Source organism: Nilaparvata lugens, chromosome 4 (genome assembly GCF_014356525.2).
Source record: "Nilaparvata lugens isolate BPH chromosome 4, ASM1435652v1, whole genome shotgun sequence".
In the NCBI taxonomy this organism is placed as follows: Eukaryota; Metazoa; Arthropoda; class Insecta; order Hemiptera; family Delphacidae; genus Nilaparvata; species Nilaparvata lugens.
In genome coordinates, this window is record NC_052507.1 from 52,275,981 (window position 1) to 52,301,145 (window position 25,165).

Below are 25,165 nucleotides of genomic sequence, written 5' to 3' on the forward strand. Positions count from 1 at the left end.
TCTTTTGAGAAAACCGTAAATAACATGGTTTTTTAGTGATTATCCGCCATTTTTCTCAAGAATATTACGGAGCTCCTGCAATTTTCCAAGAAATGACTCATATCAGTTGATAGGGCTTATAAACAGCTATCTATGGTATACATTTGAAGAAAAACGTTAGAGCCGTTTTCGAGAAAAACATGGTTTTTTATAGTAATTATCTGTCATTTTTTCCGCCATCTTGAATGGAATTTTATTGAATATCTTATTGTCGGATCCTCATGGTATAAGGACCTTAAGTTTGAAATTTCAAGTCAAACGGTTATTAGGAATGATGTTATCGTTCACAGACATACACACACACAGACCAACACCCAAAAATCATGTTTTTTGACTCAGGGGACCTTGAAACGTATAGAAAACTTGAAATTAGGGTACCTTTATTTTTTTGGAAAGCAATATTTCCTTACCTATGGTAATAGGGCAAGGAAAGTAAAATAGGTAGCCTACTAAGAGTTCCTAAGTTCCCAATACTTTGATTATGAGGCACCAGTAGGCTTCACTTCACTTTATCACGTCTTTCCCCCAACTCCTAGAAAAATATAATATTTTAAAAACTGAAAAAGCTTTCATCTTCATCAAGTTGTTTCTCATGTCTGTCAAATTCTCAATTGCTTTGAGTCTTGCTCTTGAACTGAATATTATGCTTCTTTTAACTTCAACACTCTACTCTTGCACCCACCCCCCTCCTTCAACTCCTTACACAGTACACACACTAGCATTCCACGATTCGCTCTGACTCAGCTGATTCATTCTCAGCGTCTCCACAAATGCTAGGCAAGAGAAGGACGTCACCTTGCCGACGTAATTTTCAAGAAATGAACAATATTGTAAATGAAATAATAATCCTTTTCTATATAGATTATGGTGATACGAGTAAATGTTTTGTTAACTTCATCGATTTTCATCAGTTATTTCAAAATCGCCCGATTCACTGCCGGACTTTGTATAACAAATTTCAAGCCAATTATTGTAGCACTAAAGTATTTCATAAGATTAATCCCTGGCAAGCCAAGGATCGAGCACTCGCTACCCCTTTTCAGATCCCTAAAAGTATTACCGGTACCAGTCACATATTCCTTCTTGTTTAAAGCAGTTTTGGATACTTTCAAAAATAAGTCAATTGACAAAACATGCCCATATTGCGGATTAAAATGATGTTCGCTATAGAAAGAGTTTAATTACAAAGACCTAGGTTTGAACACAACAGAAGATTTTTCAAGTATGCAGGTTGTAAGCTTTACAACGCCTTGCAACCTGACTTACGGAGTGTCAATATAGGCAAGTGGATAAAAAAATCATTGTTGCAATTGATGATATAGTTATTATTAAAAAGTTAATTATTATTTATTAGTAAAATTATTATTTATACTCGAAAGTTGATTTTTTTGTATCGTTTATGGTTTTTACTATCGTTTTTCATAAATGGTTGGGAATGTAAATTATCTATGTAGGTAATTAAATTGTGTCCTAGCACTTATATTTTGCATGTCTTCATCTGTTTCCTGAACAATCGATAATAAGTTATTTAGAATGTGCTGCACTTACAAAAACTTTTTTTAATTACTATATGGTTTATTATTAAAGTACCGTATTAATAATTTTTTTTCTTTATTCTTTCTCGAAAGTTTGTAGTTTTTAAATATTTTGTATACAATCTATGTAAGACCATTTCACTTTTTTCATCTTTTATTTTTGATAATTTTACATTGTTATTAAACTTACGAAGTAGGGCACTATACAGTATTAGACTAACATTGTTGCTTCATTTACACTATAATGATAAAAACATGTTTTGTGCATGCTTAGTTGTTTGCTTCTGCAGTCATTTTATTTTAATTTGATTGTTTTTTGGTCGAATAAATTATTATTATATTACAACAATATAAGAAATAATATATTATCATAGCAAGAAGTGCTAGTGAGTGTGTGCTAGGTTTTTAAATGAATTATGTCTGAAATTATTTTCTCATTATCATAATTTAAAGTTAATAATATTAATATTTTATATTTTGACTGTATTTGATAAAGTTAATAAAAAGGATGAATAAGAGAAATACATATTTGGACGTAAATACTTTTAATGATAAAGCAAGTTTTGTACAGTACTTTAGACCAGATAAACACAAAATAGTATCATTCAAAACTTATCAAAACTAAATTCGAAAATCCCTGTGTTGTGAAAGTGATGTAGTAGTAGATAACTTATCCGTATTGAATAGAACTACTTGAAATTGACACAACCATTTATTTATAAACAGATTGACCAGTTCTAGTAATATTATTATATAGATATTTAGTGGTTGAGAACGTTTCACTATTTTATTTCATCAACAAAACTACTGCAGTTTATAAAAGTTAAGACTACAAATACAATCAATCGCACTCCAGACTTAATAAGTTAGCACTCATAAAAATAATATTAAACAACATAATGGTAAAATTGGAAATTACCAACAATGATGTTATTCAGCTGATATTATTATTTGTGATAACAATACATGCTATAATTTGAATTACAAAACAAATAAATAGAATTGAAAAAACAACATTGTCAATAACATGCTCAGCTTTCTAATTCAATATTGAACTGTCTATTACTTTGTTAGAAGAGTAATCGATCTTTGTACAAAAATGTTGTACACTACAATGTAACAGAGGAATGTTTATTAACACTATCAATAAAAAACTGTAGAAACGTGATTGATGTTCAAAATTTTCTGCCCATGGAACCAAAGGGCTGTTTATAGGCATCGAACCTTCCATCATTGGCCATGGGGGCCATTGAAGACATTACCATGGGCGCCATAGGTGGCTGGCCTGCGTACACATTGGCAGACATCCCCGCCTGTCTAGACATCGAACCGGGAGGCATCCATCTGCCAACACAAACAACTAATCAAACACAACATCCAACAAATTCAATCAATTACTCACTGGTCGATGAAGCTTGCGATTGTAATGCGAGTTGACGTAATGCCACATAATATACAAAATTACTGTCACCATTCGATGAATGTATAAAATGAATAAAATGATCCGTGGTATAGAGGATAGATGCCACGTGCTTGCGTGGCAGCCTAGATTCCCGGGTCTAAACCCACTGATTAGCAAAGCTCATGACCAGGTCACTCCCGTGTTATCAGATGGACACTGGATTAAATGTTGGTCCCAGCTGAAGTATGACAGCTGTAATGCCCATTGACGGCTCGAATAATATATTCAGGCGAAGTGGGGCCTTCCCCAAGAGACTCCCCACCAATAAAAGCTATACGAGTTTACTTTATTTATTCGATTAAATCAGAATGATGTTCAATAAAAGGGTTTTGGCATCCCAATTGGAATTTGATTGAATTCGAATGACCAGCTTGTACATGGTAGGGCAATAAGGTATGTATAATTAATGACAGTTACACACTCATTTTCAAACAAAAATTCAAAATTCATATTTTCAGTGCGTACTTTGGATGTTTCCATTTACAAAATTCAAGATGAGAAATAAAAACATTGTTTACGTAAAATAATAACATCATCTATAAAATGGCGATCGGTATATCGTTAACAATCGACCATCAATACTACAGGTTTTTAATGTAGCCAATAAACTGTGTATATTTGTCTATCTTAGGAAATTTATGTTTATATTAATTTTATTTCAGACATTCTGACTGAATGGATGAATAATTTGATAACTACTGTACAGAATAAAGCCGATAATTTATAAAAAAAGAAAAACTACTCTAAATTAAAATTGCTTGGCATCTACGTCCTCAAAATCAACAATACATTGTCACCGTATTACCTGATATTTGATTTGATAAATATGTGGATGCAATATTGATTTTCTTTGGTTTTCACAATTGAAACTGTAAAAAAAAACAAAAAATACTTTGCACATATCATTATCAATAATTAAAATTAATTTATTAACGCCAATTTACTTTACGTTTTAATAAATAAGAGATTATTATTATTAGCGTATGGCATATATATATATATATATATATATATATATATATATATATATTTATATAGGCGCACACAAATACATAGGTAGTCAATAAAAAATTTGGCCATGAGCCCGTTGTCAGGTTAATAAAATATTGTAAATATATTAAATTTTGATGTCGAGGTTGAATAGGAGTTTAGAGAGAGAATAAATTAAATTTGTATTCAATAGTTTTTTAAAAGTTTTGAAAAAATGTCTCCTCTTTCTCTAAAATTGTTACTCGAATAGGCTTTTATATGGTGTTCACCCTGTTGTCAATGTTGATTGAAAAGACCAATAAAAGACTGAAATTATAATTATTGCTATTCTTTTTTTCTAAAATTAAACTCAAACATGAAAGATAAACTTAATATTCCAGTCACTGAGTATAAAAAGTTCAAGTCTTCAATTTCGTGAAATAATTCTGATTTAAGTGAATTTTCATGATTAAATTGGTCTTCACCAGGGCTCAGCACTTACCTCTTAATTGTTTGAATGGCCTACTGATGGATATGATAGGCAATGCAGTTAATAGCATAGTGAATTCTATTTGCGGATATCATTGTGCTCTGGGAACCTACTAAGATCAGTTGAAAGAAAGGCTAAAGAAGTGGAGAAGACTTTGGAGGAAAGGGGACTGAAAATTAGCCAATCAAAAACAGAGTAGGCCTACGTTGGGGAAGAATGATGAACTGATCTTACAGCTCAAATCAATCAAATCAAATTCTTTATTTACACATTGTTGTACAAAAAGTTAATTGTATCAAATAGTGTATCGTCAAAAAAAAAATCAAAACATAGCTTGAAGGAAGCCAACTCCAACCAGTTGGGAGTTTCAAGTATCTGGGTTTGAGTGTGCAGAGAGATGAAGAAATACAGCATAGAACAAATTGTGAATGGATGAACTGGAGTAGAATGAGAGGTGTTCTTTGTGAAAGAAGATGGGGAAAGTATATAGGTCAATAGTGAAGAAAGCTGTACTGTGTGGAACGAAAACATTTCAAAGATACAGGAAAGAAAGATGGAAGTGACTGTGATGAGAATGTTGAGATGGGTGTGTGGGTTACAAGAAAAGACACAAGATAAGGAAGGAGTTGATTAGAGGTCAGTAAAAGAAAAATATTGAGTGACCTGACTGGCTTAGGTCTGGTGTCAGAGTCAGCGGGGAGTACAGCACTTGGTTTTGGATGTGTTGAGATGTGGTAGGCCAACGATGAGATGGAAAGACAAATGCTGCAAGGAGAGACGAAACATTGGACAGGGTTTTGTGGAGAAGTAGTCTGCGAATAAAGGAATTAAATGAGAAGAAGATGAAGAAGTGAATTTTCTGCGCATGAATTTTCTGGGCAATTGGACAACTTGAATTTTGAAGTAAATAGAATAGTGTATACAACGGAATAAATTGAAATAGAATATTATGTCAACTATTTTGACAATAAATAAATAGTTTTGGGAGTTCAGAGTAAATTTGTCAAAGATGAATGTTTCTACTGAGTGATCCGTGGTCTAGTGGATAGAGTGCCTGCGTAGCAGCATAGAGATCCCGGGTTCAAACCCTCTCAATACTAAAAGTTTTTTAACCAGGTCACTCCCGTGTTATCGGATGGGCACGTTAAACTGTCGGTCCCGGCTGAAGTATGACAGTCGTAAGGCCCATTGACGGCTTAAATTATATATTCAGGCGGTGGGACCTTCCCGCAAGGGACTCCCCACCAACAAAAGCCATACGAATTTACTTTTTTTACTGATATAATAAAATATAAATTGGTGCACTGACCTGTCATTAGCGGCGACAGTGCGAGACCAACCGGACGACATGTCAGGTTTGCCGCCCCCACCTCCACCGCCCCACCCCAAGGCCGCCGACTGGCCACCCCCATAGCCCCCACCCCCACTCTTCATCACACCACCGCTGTGCCAGCTGCTCGATCCACCGCGATCCCCCCCTCTGTACCCCCTGTCTGAGTCACCTTCAACAACACAACACATTCATCCATTATTTATCTATCAAATCACAACCATTTTTGTAACAGAATGAGAAAATAAAATAAATAATAGCAGGTGTAGGTTCCAGCCCAAAACGTCATTTGTTTCTAAAAAATTGTTCAAAATGAGGTTATGTTCAGCATTTTGTTTGATTTTAGAACAGTTATTGAATCACCATTGTATATCTGCACATGTATTCACAACAATATACTTCTCTTTTTAGTCAAAAGACTGCTGTTTTTGGAAATACTCCAAGATTACTAGGAGTTGAATAATAAATAATATTATAATTATCATGAAGTATTCGAAGTTTCTCAATTTTTTAATAATAATGGAGTAGCTGAGACAATTTCGAGAATACTCTAAATATTAAACATAAATTAGGTTATTACTCTACGGTTAAATATCTATAAATCAATTTATATTTCCCTTCCCATGTCTCCTTGCACATTAAATGTTTCAAAATTTCAATAAATATTAGAAGATATACCTATTTTTTTTATTTTTACATAAGTGAAAACATAAACACATAGCACATGAAGGCACTAAAACATAGCACACACGAAAGCATTCTCCAATGAAATAATAATTTTTATTAAAATAAAGTGGACTTTTCGTCAGTATTTCAAGTCTCTTCAATTATGAAAATATAAAAATTTTCATACTAACTGAATTGAAAATTGTCAGATCTCATTACCATCTTTGACAAAGGATATTGTTAAAAGATAACGCCTAGAGATCTATTTTGCTGTTGCACATTTCTGTCCGATTCTATCATTAGAAAATAGAGCCGGGGACATTTCCCTGTGCTGGATTTAGCTTTAATATGTATCGATAGAATGATGAACGCTAAAAATTAATATTCTCACTCAAATTGATAAGATTTTTACCACTTTTAGCACAATAGCATTGATTAAGCCAAGATAACAAAAATAAATCTAATTAATTTAGCATATATTATATCTATATTTAAACAATCTGATAAATTTAAACCATGGAAATTTTCAACAAAGCTCTATTTACATAATTGTCAGACCTAATTACCATCTTACAGACAACAGGCATTGCTACAAGATAACGCCTAGAGGCCTATTTTACTGTTGCACATTTTTGTCCGTGTCTATTATTAAACAACAGAGCCGGGGACATTTTCCTGTGCTAAAAACACTGAATCGGTCAAACTTATACCTGAAATATTTTTGCTAATGCCAATCAGTTACTGATAAATAAGTTATTAGTAATCAAGTAATTGAGATAAGTAAAGTTAACAAGAGAATGTGAAATGAATTTGGCACAAATTTAGTACTTTATGTTTTGGCACTTTATAGTACCAAATACTATAAGTAGGCCTATACAATTTTACTTTTCCTACAGATACCTTGAAAAGTGGCCATTCCTGCACTGATTACAGAACGCAAATAATCACTTTTCCGCTCTAGTGCGCTAAAGTATTACTTTGTTAGTTTTACTATTACTTTTATTAGTTTGTTCTAAAGTATTACTTTGCGTACTCCAGATTTGCAACATGGCAACACAAAATAGTTGGTGGGTTATATGGAGGATTAGTGCACGAAAACAAAAATTAAGTTGGTAACAATGACTGTGGTTAGATTTAGATAATAATTATTTCAATGACTACCCTACATTTATGATAAAATCCCTAACTAGAAATCCAACACAAGAATAATGTTCATCTAAATCATAATTAAATAATCATCATTTACAAATTCTCATCATTAAATAATAAATAATAGTTCTTTTCTATTGATAGAAATGATAGTAATAAATGATAGAAATAACCTTTTCGATTGATAAGGTTATTAATAACAGCATCACACACAAACATTTGATGGATTTCAGCCATAATTTTACCCATAATTATTCACTTTTCATATTCAATAGTAACTGTAGGAAAAATTTAATGTGAAATACGTGCGCAAAGTTCCTCTGCTGCACTCAAGAAGCCATTCCGCCCTCGCCTATGGCTCGTGCTTAAACGTTTCTTTCGGTGCAGCAAACTGTCACTTTGCGCACTAGTTGCACAAATAACTATTGTATGAATTAGATAAATTAAATTATCAACATTAGATTGATAGTCGCGAGAAGCATCTATATTTAGTATGAAATGAATAAAATTGTATTTAATCTTATTCCAATTGTACGATTTCAAACATTTCTTGCAGAATATTGATTATTCCTAGAGAACGCAGATAAATCTAATCAATTTAGCACATTCAAACAATCAAAGTATCAATACTATTATGATGAAACTGATGACATTATGTGCAATAAAAACTAATCACATCTAATCTAATCAGAGAATTTCAAAAAGAACTTCCTAGTTCAAAGTAGAGATTAAATGGTTGATTCGATGAGTACTGTAACACATCATTATTTGCCATAAATTTTCACAACGAGATTCCTAAATTCTTGAAAAAAAGGCTATAAATTTTGACGTGTGTGAAAATCCATGACATGTAAAACTGGACTGAATAAATGTATGAATTAAAATTTATACTTGAATGTTGTTCAAAATATGTTCACTTTTGTCAGAATAGATATATTTAAAAGAAAATAGTTTGTGGAAATTGTGATAAAAACATGAAAATTATAGTATAATTATAATACATTAATATTGGCAGTCAATAATACTTAAATTAAAATAGTACATACACCTTGAATTTGTACGAGTACAATGATCAACACCATGAGAAGCAAAAAAAGAATATTATCATTATAATTGTAAGATTTCTATAATTTCTAGTAGTATAGCATTATTTTTCCCTAGAGAACGCACAGAGATCTAATTAATTTAGCACATTCAAACAATCAGAGTACCAATTTTCATAATGTAACTGATGACATTAAGTGCAGATAAACAAATACAATGTTTTTATATAATTAAAATGGTGTGAAGTTAATTTAAACAAGTATATTATAAAACGGAAAAGAAATCTCAGAGTTATGTTTCAATACCGGAAGACTACATTGTGGAATTTATATTATTTAAATTGTTACAAATTTAAGTGTTGTCAGACCTCATTACCATCTTTTAGACAGCAGATATTGCTAAAAGATAACGCCTAGAGATCTATTTTATTCTTGCACATTTTTGTCCGAATCCATTATTGAACAAATAGAACCGGGGACATTATCCTGTGCAAATACAATTCCCTACAATAATTATTGAAAATACAAATTCCACTAATTTTTATCGAATAAAGTTAGTAATAACGCAATTGGTTACTATTCAATTTTAGGCTGGCCACTAACGGTAGGTCATGAATGATACACGTCATGTCGTTATACATTTGTGACATCACAGCGAAAAATTTGGAGCAACATTTTTTGAATGTTATAATGCATGTCCCACCGTTAGTGACCAGCCTTATAATAATATGTAACATACTAAAATGTAATCTTCATCAATCATGTATGAACACTACCATCAAATAGACATGATTGCAAAAAGTAATTTTTTATTGCGATGCAATTATTATGATGCAATATGATTCACTTAAATTGCAAGTTTTATAAATAAATATTTAAACAGAAAATAAGTATGTAGAATACTTATAATTTTATCGAATAATAGTGGCAGATTACTAGTGTTGATTACACATAATTTCTATAGCTAATAAAATGACACAAATTTGTTTGATCACATTTCCATCTATTAGCGTTGTTTGCAGAAGATGACACCTAATGATCTTCATATTATTAATTTTAATGTAGCACATACAATGAACTGAAGAGGTTAGAATGAAACATTATCGAAACATTAATGTGCGTTCTTTGCCTATTTTGTAATGAAGACGTATTGTTCTTACATACACTTATCGACTTGATGCATTTCAATGTATGCAATAATTTATGTGTTGAGAACCTTTACCAAAGGCTACTCTTATCGTACGGTTTATTAGTTAGTTATAAACTGATATTGAATTAAGGGCCGGTTTCCGGGCTCAGGATTTAGCTAAGTTCTAGACTTTAAACAGCTGGAGTCAGAAAATTGGCTTTCCGAACGGGGCGTAGTCGTAGTCATAGAAGTCACGTTTAAATTAAATTTTGAAAAACTAGAAATTTGAACACAAATAGTGCAAAGATTCAGCTATTTTGAATTACTTAGGAATGTTTCATTTCGTCAAGGAAAAACTTTTCCAATTATAGAAATGAGAAAATAAAGATTTATTTTGCTGCAACTATTTACTGCGACTAGCCTACACCCCGTTTTGGAAAGCCAATTATCTGACTCCAGCTGTTCAAAGTCTAGAATTTACCTAAATCCCGAGCTCGCAAACCGGTCCTAAGGCCCGCCGCAAAGTAGACCCACGATAATCCACGAAAAGCAACCCACACCGTGGGATGTTTTGTAAACCATTGCTAGGCTTCTCCAGACATCTGTGTAATGCATGCAATGAATAATCCACTTGTCAGCTGATTGATTATGATAATTCTATAACAATGGTTTACAAAACATCCCACGGCGTGGGTTGCTTTTCGTGGATTAGCGTGGGTCAACTTTGCGGCGGGCCTAAATGTGCCCTATGCAATAGTTATAATATTTCATAAGCAAATAATTTACTGACGAATCTACTCTTTTCGTGAAATTGATAAATAAAATCAACAATGAACAAAAAATAATTATATGTACCAAATAAATCAGATTGACCTTATAATTATTATTTAGAGACTGATGTCCAAGATGCTGTTCATGTCAATGTCGTGTCTGTGTGAAAGCTATTTGACAGAATTGAATCTAGACCCCACAGCATTGGCTTAGTGTCAGTTGGCGCAGTGATGTAACATAAGACTTTTGATTCCCACCACATGATACTCAACTCTGATTTTTTAAGATGTTACATTTTAGTCAGTTTGTTCTCGGCAGTCGGTATGCTCCGCTCCCTTCGAGCAATTTCTACACTGGCCGTATAAATGCAGAGTGAGAGAGACATTACCACCCCCTACACTTCCTTCCAAACAGCCATTCTTTTACGGTTTGAGGTGTTGAGGTTCATGTTATATCTCGTGGCCTCTCAGTGTGTTTGAGAGCGCCCATATGAATATGTGCATGTATGTATAACATAATATTTACAATTCCTTCCTCGCATATAACTAGGTTATCGCGGCCTCGGCAATAGCGTCTAAATGGATATAACATAATTTATTTATAGGTCCCGCTAAACTATAAGTAATTTACATTATAAAACCTCTTATATAACGTCAAGAAAATTGGGCCGAGAACTGATAAGACAACGTAGCCAGACAGATATTTTGAGTTTTAGACTTGTTTTTAGATAAGATACAGTTATAAAATATGTTACAGTATGTATTTTCTAAATTATTACCTTTATTAAAAGTGAGTTTTCCATATAGAAACTATGTTATTTTTCAATTTTTTCTCGGTTTAAAATTAAGGTTTTGAATCATTTTTATAGTGTCACTCTGTTATTGCAACATTAAATGTGTGGTCCCTTATATGACGCTCCACATTATGAAGTTCCACTTCTGTATAAGCATACAGAACAATATTTTCATGATTTATTATTGATCTTATTTTATTTGTTAATTACACATTGCGATGAAATTCATGTAACATAGAATGCACTGTGCAAATGAAAAGAATATTAGAACTGAACAAAATGAATCATCAGAAGCTAATTGCCCAAAAGAGCAAGCACGAATTACCTTTTGCCGCCGAACTGCTGCTGCTTTCATAGCGATGTGAGCTACTGCTATGATGATGGTCGGAGGACGAGCGACTGTCGCTGGCGCTGCTGCGATGATCGCGCGATGAAGAGGCGTGGCGATCCTTGGACGATCGATAGTCGTCACGCGACGACACACTGGGCGCTGGTGGCGGCGCCAGTCGCGAGCGGTAGTCGCTGCTGCTGCTGCGATGGTGCGACGACGAGTAACGACTGGTGGTCGGGGGCGGTGGCGGGGGCGGTAAGTCGTAGGAGGAGGTGGGGCGGCGATCCTTGGATGGACGCTTGCTCGCCTCCTCGGCGTACACGTCTGTCACCGCCGACCGCTTGGTGCCGCGACGCTCTTCTTCCAGTTTACGCATAGTGCTGCAATCCAAATTCAACCATTTTTCATAAATTACTTACAAATTAATAAAATATATACTGTATTATCAATTACAATATGACACTACCAGCATTTATTTTTATATCCCTCTAGCTATCAGCTATTTGAGGGAAACTTAAAAAAACCATTATAATATTATTAGCAAAGTGCAAAATTTATAATTAATAAATAATAATAACTTATACCAAATAACAACTTTTGTAACAGTGCAATACAAAAATAGTACAAATACAAAACAATAATGCAATAGTATTGAATTAATTATTGATAATAATGTCAACATGGTATTTTTAAAAAGCTTTATTAAAAATTGTCAGACCTCATTACCATCTCATAGACAACATTATATTGTTTAAAGATAACGCCTAGAGGCCTATACCACTGTTGCACATTTTTGTCCAAATCTATTATTAACCAACAGAGTCGGGGACATTTTCCTGTGCTAAAAAAACACTAAATCAATTAATTTATTATACCTGAAATATTTATATAAAGTTAACAAGAGAATGTGGATTGAATTTGTCATAAATCAATTTTTTGATGGTATCAATTTAATAATATCAGACTACAATTTGAATTTGTATGATTTAGATCGATTGAATGATCAACAATAAATCACGGGAAGCATCACATTATTCTAGTATTCTTAGTATGATATGAATGAATAAGTTAGTATTTCAACTCATACCGATTGTAAGATTTCAACCATTTCTAGCAGAATATCATTTATTATTCCCTAGAGAACGCAAAGAAATCTAATTCATTTAGCACATTTAAACAATCAGAGTATCAATATTATAATGATGAAACTGATGACATTATGTGCAATTAAACATAACACGAAAATATAAATAAAAATAAAAATCTCAGTACCCTTTTCGAAATATTTCATCACAACATGTTTCGGACATTGATGCCAAAACTATTGATAGAATGATTTACAAACAAAAAGAAAAAGTAATATAGAAAATAACTCAAGAAATCAAATTTAAATGTACAGCAAGATAAGTTTAAAAAATGTGGAATCTATGAACTTAAATGTAGTGATTGCGACAAATTATATATTGGACAAACGGGTAGAAATTTCCATATCAGGTTTGAGAACATATCCAAGCACTAAAATCTAAAAATTATACACAAAAGTCGGCATTTGCTGAACACTTGATAGATTCAGGCCATAATTTTACAGATATATATTCCAATATGAAAATACTTAATTATGGTAATAAAAGTGGAAAATTGAATGTTAAAGAAGAATTTCATATTTATAAAGCGGCAAAATTGAACAGAGATAAAATAACTAGTAGTTCTGCGAACAGTAGACCTCGCTCACGAATAGCCTACAACTTTCAAACTAATGAGAAGGGCCATTAAGAAAGTACAGTATATTGTGAAGATTTATCCATGTCATCTATTATTTTCTCCATTGAAAGTGCCAAAGACATTGTTTCCAGGGACACCAGACTTATAAATGTCTCTCAAAGAGGTACCTTCATATCGTCCACATATTTACAATATTACAAATTTTCCAACAATTAATTATAAGTAATCGGTCAACAGACAGAAAAATGGAATATGCAGTAGGCAATTTAGACGATTAATCGTCTCACAGACGATAGTGAGACGGAAATGATTCTAAATAACATGGGTTTGTTGGTGACAATGACAGAAGGTTGCTAATAATGTTTTTCATGAAAATTGGATTCAATGTTATGGCGGCTTGTTATGCAGAATGCTCACAAGTCAGTTTCCGATCTCATACTAAAACGAAAACAAGAGCTAACTAAGCTGTGATGTCTCCGGCCGGTTCGGTAGGTCTAGAAACTGTTCATCTATGAAACAGGGAAATATCGTGTTGAAAAGGGAAGAAATGGTGCAATCAAGAGAGAAATTTTCTTCAATTAATAAATACAGTATGATTTGGAGCGGCTCAGACGTTTCAAGGTTCACCGCTGACTACTCTTGTCCTCTATCGATAGCATTCCAACGTTACCATTCATTCAATACAGCACATTTTAGAGCAGCACAATTTATATTAAAACCAGAGGTCTTATCGAAAATCGTTACACATACGTTTCTGCGCCTTGTTTCAAAGAACTTGTAAACCAAATTTCATTCAAATCGGACAATAACTGCGACCGTAACTGCGGTACAAACAAACAAACAGACAAAAGCCGATCGAGTCGAAACTAAGACATCAGCTTCGCTTCGGTCAATAAACTTAATCCAATTAGACACCAATAACCCCATTTTTGATAAGAATCATGCGAATTTAAATCCAAAATTTACAGTCCTAGTTCATAAAATCATATGAATACACTAACATATGATCAAAATAAGAATTTTCCAGTAGTATTTATTCATTTACTTCATATCACTTGAAAATGGCATTAATGTCCGAAACATGTTGTGATAAAATATTTCAAAAATCTGGTGTGGCGCACTCACACAACTTTCCTTGCCGATATGAGAATTGATCACCGCTAGTGTTCTCGCGCATCTCAAGTCTACTTATAAACAAAGATCTGAGTCAGCTGGTGACAGGACAATAACGCTAGAGACATACGAGGTCTGCTATCTCTTCATAGTGAATCATTTTAATAGAATCAACAGTTGCCAACACAGTTTGCAATAATTGGATAATTACATTTTCTCGAATTTCGAGCTTATTTTCAATTTTAGGTGAAAATTTTACTGAACATTAATTGTAGAGATTTTCATGCTCATTCTTTTCCACTAGAATTTTTTTGTTTAAACTGTATCTGAAGCCTGATAATTGGGAATCAGAAATCAAACTTTGCATAGATGGGGCGGAGCTCCTGAAATTTTTACTGATATGGGACTTATGGCAGTTGATAGATCTTATCAATGACTATTTTAGGTATAAATTTAATCAAAATCGTTGGAGCCGTTTTCGAGAAAATCGCGAAAAACCCTGTCTTTGACATTTTCTCCATTTTAGCCGCCATCTTGAATTGCATTTGATCGAAATTGTTCGTTTCGGATCCTTATATTGTAAGGACCTTAATTCCAAATTTCAAGTCATTCCGTTGATTGGGAGATGGAGATATCATGTACACAGACGCACATACACTCATACACACACACATACAGACCAATACCCAAAAACCACTTTTTTGGACTCGGGGGACCTTGAAATGTATAGAAATTTAGAAATTGAGGTACCTTTATTTTTTCGAAAAGCAATACTTTCCTTACCTATGGTAATAGGGCAAGAAAAGTAAAAAGGGTACTGAGTTTTTTATTTTTCTTTATATTTATATTACAAGTAGCCCTATACAGAAAAGAGATAAATAACACAAATACTTAGAGAATTTGAAAAAGAATTTCCTAGTTCAAAATGAAGATTGTATAGTGGTTTTAATGAGTATTCTTTGGCATGAATTTTCAAAATAAAGATTCCTCCATTATTTCTAAAATGTATTAATTGTTGTCGACGGTGAAAATACATGACTAATGTATACCAAAGAATAAAACTAAAATAAAAATGACTTAAAATTGAAATAGAACTTCCGGAATCAACCAGAAATTACACCATTGATCATAAGATCCACAAATGACGCCTCTGGATGAGATTTTGACACACTAGTAGAAAAATTGGCACACCCTCCAACACAATTCAATTCACTTGTTGATTGCAACAAAACTCAGCTAAATGACCTTGTCGACCGCAGTTGTGACAAATCCTGCTTTTGGCCGGACAATTTTGTGGAGAATGACGGTTTTATGAAAGATCAGAGATGAGTCAACTTCAAAAGGATGAAGTGACTTCAAAAGGATAGCGGATGACAGAGAGGCATGGAGGACTTATAACTCCCATTAGAAAATATACCAGCTATAGACGACATCATCGGTTGATTTGATGTATTAAAATTGACTTCCAACGAGAAGGAACAATACGTTCGGTTTTGTCAAAATGTATTTTTAGTAGATTGATGTTCATTTTTCGATGAGACCATCGAGAATCCAAAGAATACAAATTAGAACCAGGTGATTAAGACGGTAGATTTTTCACCAGCGTCCATTTCGAGTACAACAGTGCACGCCTCATTTAAAGTTATTGAATCATTTTCTGATAAAAGTCGACAGACCATTGTGTTGATGGAACACATAACGCTCAGTTATAACCTTTTTCAAGTCAAAGCATTAACACAATGTTCATACGTAGCTTTACTCAACTCTATCGGAGCCAACAGAGTTTTTAATTCAGAATAAACAGTATAAACGGTTGACTCAAATTTACACAGAAATGACTTTCCTTCAACTCAAAATTATATAGTTATAACCTTGATGTTAAGCCTAGTTTATACGATGCCAATTGGCGAGACAATTATTGTCATAAGGCAACTGACTAGCATGAAATTATTGTCTTCGTATAAACAATTCAGGCCAATTATCTTGCCAACTGTCCCGACAATTGGCCCGAATTTCAACTGTCTCCGGGAGTAGACTGAGGACAACAGGCTGGGCCCAGCGAGCCCACCCACCACTCGGAATCTCAATTGTCGCGCCATTTGGCGCCGTATGAACGGTGTAGGCCAGTGCGCTGTCTTGTTTTTGGCCAGTTCAGTCAAAACAATTCATTGTGTGAGACCTTTTCTAGGTTGGTCTTCTAAAGTTCCAACGAAAATGGCATCAGAATGGGGGGACGATATAAATATTAAATTTCTTGAGCTTTATAAAGATCAAAGATGTTTATGGGATCAAAGAAAAAAATTGTATGAGGATAAGAATGCGTGGCAAACTGCACTCGCGGCAATTGCCGAAGCCAAGAACGGACAAGGCTTCGGTGCAGCTGAAGTGAAAACTAAAATAAAATCGTTTCGTGGTACGTTTATTATTGAAATTACCAAACTCAAAAAAATCCTTGCATAGCTGGTTTAACATTCGTTTTAAGTCCTCACGGGACATAACAGACGACGATCATTCCGCCATGTTTTCGCCTTATAGTTTTCGACTGTCGTGGCAATAGTTAACCCGTAGAAACATCTTCTCGCACAGCTGGACTGGCCTTGGACAATAGTCTCGCCAATTGGCATCGTATAAACTAGGCTTTATACCGGGGAATCGTTGATTTCGAAGAACAGCTCAAGTAGCCCAGTCAATGAAGGTCCAAAAAAGCAGTTTCGATCCGAAGATTAAATAAAAGCTGAATCTCTCACCATCGATAGAACCCTCCTAGAGGGCCATTCTCCCAAAAGTCCCAAGAAATCCCCCTAGAGCTTTCCCCCCAGCACCCTTAAAAACATGAAAAATGCAGGTAGTCACGGGAAATCAATTATCTCTGTGACCATTAATTGGAAAGAGCTCTATTATACGTCATTCGATTCGTTACATTATGGACTACAATATTAGTTTCATTCATTTTTCCAATAAAATGAACAGTTTTCTTGATAAAATAATAAATAAATGTAGAAATTTAGAGGGTTTGCTATTTGAGTTTTTTGTCAGAATTTCTAGTAAAAATTCTGTTATTTGTAATATTTATTATAGGTACTGTACATTCTTTTTTGTTATTATAGACAATAACTAGGTACTTTATTCTAAAACTGCAATTCTGGCTTGGTATTGCCTCTTCATTTTCAGTGAGAATAGAAAGCTTCAGAATAATTTGTTCTTACTGTATGTGATAATATTGGTAATATTTGGTAACATTTGTTAATATTTAAACCGAATGAGCAACAAATTAATCTACTTTCAGCTTGAAAATTCTCAACTTATGGGGAGTACAGTGTTATTCTTTGTTCACATGATCTGATGATATTCATTCCATTATCAAGTGTTAACATTATAAAGATAATCAAACAAGAAAAAACACAAAAAAGCTATGAAATGATTTTGAATCTTCATTTTTCACAAAATAAGGATAAGATGAAGGAGTCGGACACATAATATATCATCAAGCTTCATTGAAAAACATCAATATCTAAAACTAGAGTTATCAAATTGTGATACCTCTGAATCATATTGAGAAGGAACACTTCAAATTAATATAATAAATTTTGTGAGCAGACAACGAAATCCTGATTTTATCATCAGCGTGGTTAAATCAAGGAAATTATATTTTTTTAGAGCATTGAAAAGTGAAAATCTAGATTGAGCGCATGTCAAAACAATAGAAAAAATTAATTGTATCGAGCGCCATAGTGTAAATGAGATGCAATGTAGAAAGCAGTACTATTCTGTTTACTATGGTGAAGGGAGTCAGCCGCGTCGGCTGTTTCCCCTTCCACAGCGTCAAATTGAATCGCGAATAAATAAAAATATACATCGATGGATTTGCAATAAAAGTGGCTACATTAATTATTTGAATTTGACTCATTTTTCATTAAAATTACTTGCTTTGAAATTAATCGGAGAAAACAAAATCGAAAAACCCCTTAATTTTTTACATATATCAATTTATCAAGGAAACTGTTCGTTTTTTATCGAGAAAATGAATACAGTACGACTAATATTGTAGTCCATAATAAAACGAATCTAATGACATATGATAGATGTTTTTTCGATTGATGGTTACAGAGATAATTGATTTCCTGTTCACTGTTTACTATGGCGAAGCGAGTCAGCGGCGCCGTACCGCGTTGGCTGTTTCCCCTTCCACGGCGTCGAATCGAATCGCAAATACATAACAATATACATCAATGGGTTCGAAATGAAAGTGGCTACATTAATAATTATTGTACTCATTTTTCTTCAAAATTACTTTCTTCGAAGTTAATTATTGAAGAAAACAAAAAAATCAAATCGCATACCCCATAAATTTTTACATATATGTATATTATTTTATCAAGAAAACTGTTCATTTATTGAAAAAGTTAATATAACTAATACTGTAGTCCATAATGTAAGGAATCGAATGACATATAATAGAACTCTTCACGATCAATGGTTATTGAGATAATTCTTTTCCTGTGATGCAGGTACATTTTTCAACTTCGAGGGTGGCTAGGGGGGAAAGCTCCAAGGGGATTTCTTGGGACTTTTGTGAGAATGACCCTCTGGGAGGGTTCTATCGATGTTGAAAGATTCAGCTTTTATTTAATTTTCGGATAGAAAAAACCTTTATTGACTGACTGGGCTAAAGTCTTTCAACATACACAGAAAATTTTCATCTTCCGGGATAAAAATTAATGGTTTCGACTTTGTGGCATAATATTGTTTCAACCCTCGTCTCCAGATAAAGTGTATACGAAAGACTAGAACTTTATACGATTGAAACAACTATTATTTATCAACATTTTCAAGACAGAACAGACCACCGGTCATCACTCACGACTCCCCCCTCCACTCATAACACGCACGCTTCCCAACATAGCAATGACAAGTAAACCTAGACTGACAAAATGAGTGACTCATGGCAGTCACTTGATTACAAGGATTACAGGACGGGACCTGAAGATGTCTACCGCAGATGAATTGGCCCAATCATGTTGTTTTGAGTCACCATCACGCTTCAAAACACTGAATGACAATAGAATATTACATCAATTTGTGATTTTGAGTTCCCCGGCAATAAATTCAAATACCAGAAACCAACTTACTTCAACTGCTGTCGCTTCAGCTCTTCTCTCTCTCGCACCAGCCGTTCTCTCTCCAACTTCTGGCGTTCGCGTTCCAATCGCAACAGTTCAGCTCTCTCGTGTTCTATCTTCTCTCTTTCTCTTTGCAGCAGCAGACGCTCTCTCTCGAGGCGTTCAGCCTCTTTTTTCTGCTTGCGTTCGATTTCATTTCGTTTTTCCATCTCTATACGCTTTCTGCGCTCCTCGTCTCTCGACTCTCTTGTCCTCTCCCTCGATCGCAGCCTCTCTTTCTCTTCCTGTAAAACACATCACGTTTCAAAAATAACAAAATTAATAAGATAATAAAAATAGTAATAATAATAATATTATCAATAATAAATAATAACGTTTCACAAAAAGACTCGAAATTGTCTTTACACAAATTCATCTAAATATCGAGATACAGTTTTCTGAGTTACATCATAATCAATCCTACAATGATTTAGTACAGGAGAGATAGAGATATATTTTGCTTGACACAAAATCACATCTGAACTTGTGAACTGATTCAATTGAAAGTTTGCTTAGAGATTCTGAATTTAAAGAGGATGATTCAAGGAATATGTTTTTAGTAAATGAATTCCGAATTCTAATCCTATTATAATGATTATTCATAGGTTTATTTGGTATGTGAGGATTTCAACGCAATTGAAGAGCAATAATGTGCATGACGTCGTGGTCTCGAGATAGAAAGCTTGGCTCTAGATAGAAAGTTCGTCGGTTCGATCCCCGCTTATTGCTATGAATTGTTTTATGTTTGTGAATTTTTCTATCAAGTTCTATAGATATTAAAGCAAAGTTGATAGAATAAAGGCCATGGAACACTAAGCTCACCACTGTGGAAAATTTTTCAAATCTCAAATATCATATAGGACCAGGTCACACAGAGTCCGCTATCGCGTAGTTTCAGTACTGCTTGCAGAGCGATTTCTAAAGACTACCGCCGCCGCAGTTGACTCGGTGTGGCATGATCCTCTTTGATTACACGGCAAGAGATTTTTAGAACTATCTCATCCAATGAGCTGCAAAATATTATGAGAACCCTGACTATGAGTCATTCGCCATACCAACTTTCGTAGCTACATCAGTTGTGAATGAGATTTGTATCATCACGCTTCATTTCTTTCAATTATTTTCCTTCTTTAATTTACAATACCTGAACAACTTTATTCGCATACCGATCTGCAACCTGTCAACTTGATTGATTGATTGATTGATCTTATTATTGAATGAAAAAGAGTTGAAAGATTACACCATTATAAATCTCTAGTGAATGATGTAACAACGTTAACTAGTATTTCAAATTCATTCAATAATGAGTGGTTTTACATGTCGTTTTCATTTCAATAAACTAGTTTCTGCAAATTTTTATTGAAAGAAATAGAGTTAAGTTAATTTTGGAACGTCCGTTTCCCGTGGGAGACTCTGTATAATCTGCATACATAAGGCATTTCAACTGGCAGCATCAATAAGAAATTGCTTATATAATTCTGAAACCGCGAGATTGTATTAAAATCAAATATCAATTCCAATACTTACAGAAAAACACTGCAACAAATAAATTAAAAGAAAACAACAAAATAAAGCATAAAGAAAAACATCCCGAGGCTTAGCCTCCAATGATGGAGTATCAATTTGTTTATTTATTTTTCCATTAATTCATTTGATTACTTCTTATAATAAAATATAACAGTATCCAGAACAAGACCTGCTAACTCACATCAATTATTCTGCACTTTTGATCAGTTTCAGACAATTCGTTGTTCAGGTTAAGAAAGAAGAAGGTAGTTCCCAGATGCCGGCCAGTTAGCCAAGTTGACGAGAGCTATGTCTGCTAGTGCTACCTGGTCGCGGGTTCGAATCCCGCCGAATCCCATTGAAAAGGCATGGTTGTTTGATCATCTAATAATTCACCCTCGCACTTCCTATTATCCACGCAAAGCGCTCATGTGGGTATCATCCGCAATATTGTTGTATGCGTTTGTTGGGGGATGTTTCACAGAGACAAGTTCTCAAAGAGACAAGTAGTGTTTTTGAACATATTAGTGTCACAGAGACAAGTTTCACAGGAGCAAGTATTTCTATAAATGACGGTCTCACAGGAACAAGTTCCCACAGAGACAAGCAGTTTCATAGAGACAAGGTCTCCCTCCAAAGTAGTAACGCTATAAATGGCAGTCTCACAGAAGCAAGTTTCCACTGGAACAAGGTGTTTCACAGAAGCAAGGTCAGTGTCATAGAGACAAGGTAGCGAATGTAGGAAGAAGTTAGGCGTGTTGCCTACATCTGAACTTGAAGGCACTCCATTATTTGTTCTAGTAAATTGAATGTCTGCTGTTTTTTAATCTTGTAGGTATATGATTATGATTAAAGGTTTATCATATAAGATAGGGATGGGTTGGTAACCTATTAGAATTAGATAGAAGATAGATAGAATTATGAACATAACTTAAATAAATTGAGTTCTATGCAAATGTAATATATTTCTACCAAACTCCAAGATAACTATTCCAATATATCTAATAAGTATATATTAGACTTTTAACCCGAAAGAATAATCAATATGTTTATGAAATGAAATATATAAAAGCCAAATAGCCTACCACTGACCTATTCATCACCGCTTCTTAAAAACCACATGGCCAAAATGGTTTTTAATTATAATTACTTCTTTCGTAATAAATTGTTTAAGCTTTTGTACTCCTGAGCGAAGCTCGGTACCCGATATTATGAGCTAATCATCTCTTCTTTTTCCGAGCTGCGGTCTCGAATTGTAAATTCAAATTGATATAATATTAACTTCAGGCAGTCACAGAGTAGAGCTGCGTTAACACCAATAGATTCTATATATTCTATTAGATTGAACATAACTTATCATACACATGATGAACATAATTATGTGTTTTTCAAGTGCCGTTCAATCTATAATAATCTGTGAGGATTAAGTTATTAACATTTTGTTAATAACTTTGGTGTAAACGCAGCTTTAGATGCCAAGATTTATCATGGCGTTCCGAGTTACGGATAATAATGTCAATGAAAAACTCCATTTTCCTCATGAAATCTTTCCCATAAAAATTTTAACAGATTGTTGTTCTACAAGCGTCTCTACATGTTACAAAATGAAAATCCTAGTGAAAAACTAAAAGTGCCACTTGATAATTCCCAAATCATCTTTTTAATCGTAGCTCTGATTCAACTGAGCAATAACTTTCTGAACTTACTGAGTTGATAAAGTAACATTTAAAATTATCATAAGCGCAATGGGACTTGGGATTCCATCAATTCAGAATAAGTATTATTCCGGTATTCATTTTTACAGGATTGAAGTAGTGCAACATTTAGATTAGCACACCAATAGATTTTATTTGTAACGAAGTGAGATCATTACTTTCATATCAAAGTTCTAATTTTTCCATTATGATATAGTATATTGACGACTACTGCAAAACAATGTAATGAAATGTGATCGTATGGTTGATTGGAAGTCTCCAACCAGCCTGATCAGATTTCTTAGTGGGGCCATTGGCAAACATTTTAAAAAAGCCCTGATATTATAATAATGACTTTATTCCTAGTAGATGGTTGAATATTCTCGTTACCACATTGCAAAGGATGTTCAGTGAGGTCTACTGTTATCTGGACTACTAGAGTATTGTAACTCCTAATGTCAGATTGAGTAAGAGCTTGAAATTTATTCCTTTTTAGTGTACTCCATGTTCAATAATCTGCCACCATCTTATATTAGAAGAAACTTGCCTCTGAATAAATTAAAAAACGCACTAAATCTAATTCTGAATAAAAATGCTTATTATTCCGTAAATTAATTTTCAAATTGTTGAAAATGTGATATTCAGTGCTGTAAGTTTATAAATAGTTAATTTTTTTTTCAATGTATGACTTAATTTATTCAATTGTACTGGGTGATGATAATAATTATGACTTGATAGACTGATTTGATGAATGATTACACTATTTATAAGATGACTACTAAGATGTTATGAATTGAATTGCTCATTTATTGTATAACAGACTATAAGCTGAATTCTTTAGACAAGGCCTAATCGCCTAATCTACATCCAAATTGTTTGTATTTATCGGTCAATATATTTCTTATTCCTAGACGCCAGCTAAGAAAGGGGTTTCTATTTTCGTAGAATAAGCGCGTAATTCAAAATTGTATGTTTTTAAAAAAAATGTTGTGATTTCAAATTCAAATTTCGTTTATCACACACATATACGAGAATTTAGAATTAATGAGAAAGTGGCCCGGGATAAGGTTTATGATTTTTGTTCTTCTGTATTTATACTAAGTGACGTATTTATCAGTGATGGCTCTTAAACTGTAGGCTTATTATTAAATAACGAGTTGCTTAACCCAACTGTCCAGTTGAGAGTGCATTTGGTAGTGCTTATTTTGGGACTGCATTTGGTAAGTGCATTACATAATGGTGTTTCATGTTTGAAATTCATGAACCAGTTACATGCATAGATAGATAGATAGATATATTGAATAGCATTCACTGCCCACCTAAATCAGGGGGGTCTGGAACTTGTCAAAAAATCTAAATGGTCGAACAAAAAAGACACAGCCCACAGTAACAAATACACAAGACACAGGGAAAGAAACCATAATACCATTCATATGGAGTAATGTTGAATGTACTCTTCCTTTGAGTAAAAAGCACTTTTAGATAAATCTATCTTTAAAACTTTCGATGAGATCTAAAGTTGCGTTCATTCATACTCTTCATGAAATCAGGTAAAATATTATATAATTGGATGCCAGAGCTTCTGATGCATATTTTTCCATTTTCATCGAAAAAACACACTGGCGTCTGCCGAACGTGACTTTATCACAATGCAGCACCTTGTATTTTCCTTTGATGTCTCTCAATAGAATTTGTTGAACTATTCAGTTGGAAAAATAACTAGTAGTTCTGTGAACAGAAGACCTCGTGCAGTTAAAAACCACAGCCTCCATCAGGGTGAATTATGTGCTGTTATGACGTGTCGGCGAAATATCGATGTCTAAGCCACTAATGGCTGTTTGAAATAATTATTGTTATTATAATTATTGATATTAAATATTAAATATAATTATTATAATTAGAATGCTAATAATTTGTTGTAAACAACTACTATCATACCGAGTTGCAATACCTACTTACCGAGTTGAAAGCAGAGAAAGGTCGGGAGAAAATAACAAGCTACCTACTTCAAGTTATCAATATTGAATGCCTCATCGCTTGCAATAGTTCACACGACAGCTGATTTTTACCAAATAACATTGGGATAATTATTGCATGCGTCATTTCATGCAATTAATAATCCATTCGACAGCTGATTTATGATGAATAATTCTATAGTCTGATTTTCACGGTAATACTGGCGTTTGAAAGAGACTCTTTTTCCTTTTGTTTTATCCTTGAAATGCGAAAAATTTCATAAAACCTTGTATATATACGTTGACGCG

General features: G+C 33.7%; 1 protein-coding gene across 3 annotated transcripts in view; it reads right to left on the reverse strand.

Moving 5' to 3' along the window:
- Window positions 1-2,102: 2,102 nt before the first annotated feature.
- Window positions 2,103-25,165, reverse strand: part of LOC111063073 (SAFB-like transcription modulator) — a 60,184-nt gene continuing 37,121 nt past the window's right edge. For 2 of the 3 annotated variants that reach the window (XM_039425798.1, XM_039425794.1), the window contains exons 12-15: window positions 19,672-19,946; window positions 11,702-12,087; window positions 5,805-5,997; window positions 2,103-2,918 (exon numbers count right to left, since the gene is read on the reverse strand). In XM_039425798.1, the coding sequence (XP_039281732.1) occupies window positions 2,750-2,918; window positions 5,805-5,997; window positions 11,702-12,087; window positions 19,672-19,946 (1,023 nt within the window). In that variant the 3' untranslated portion in view covers window positions 2,103-2,749. Of the gene's footprint in view, window positions 2,919-5,483; window positions 5,522-5,775; window positions 5,998-11,701; window positions 12,088-19,671; window positions 19,947-25,165 lie in introns of those variants that run through there. The other variant, XM_039425799.1, reaches the window with a different exon arrangement.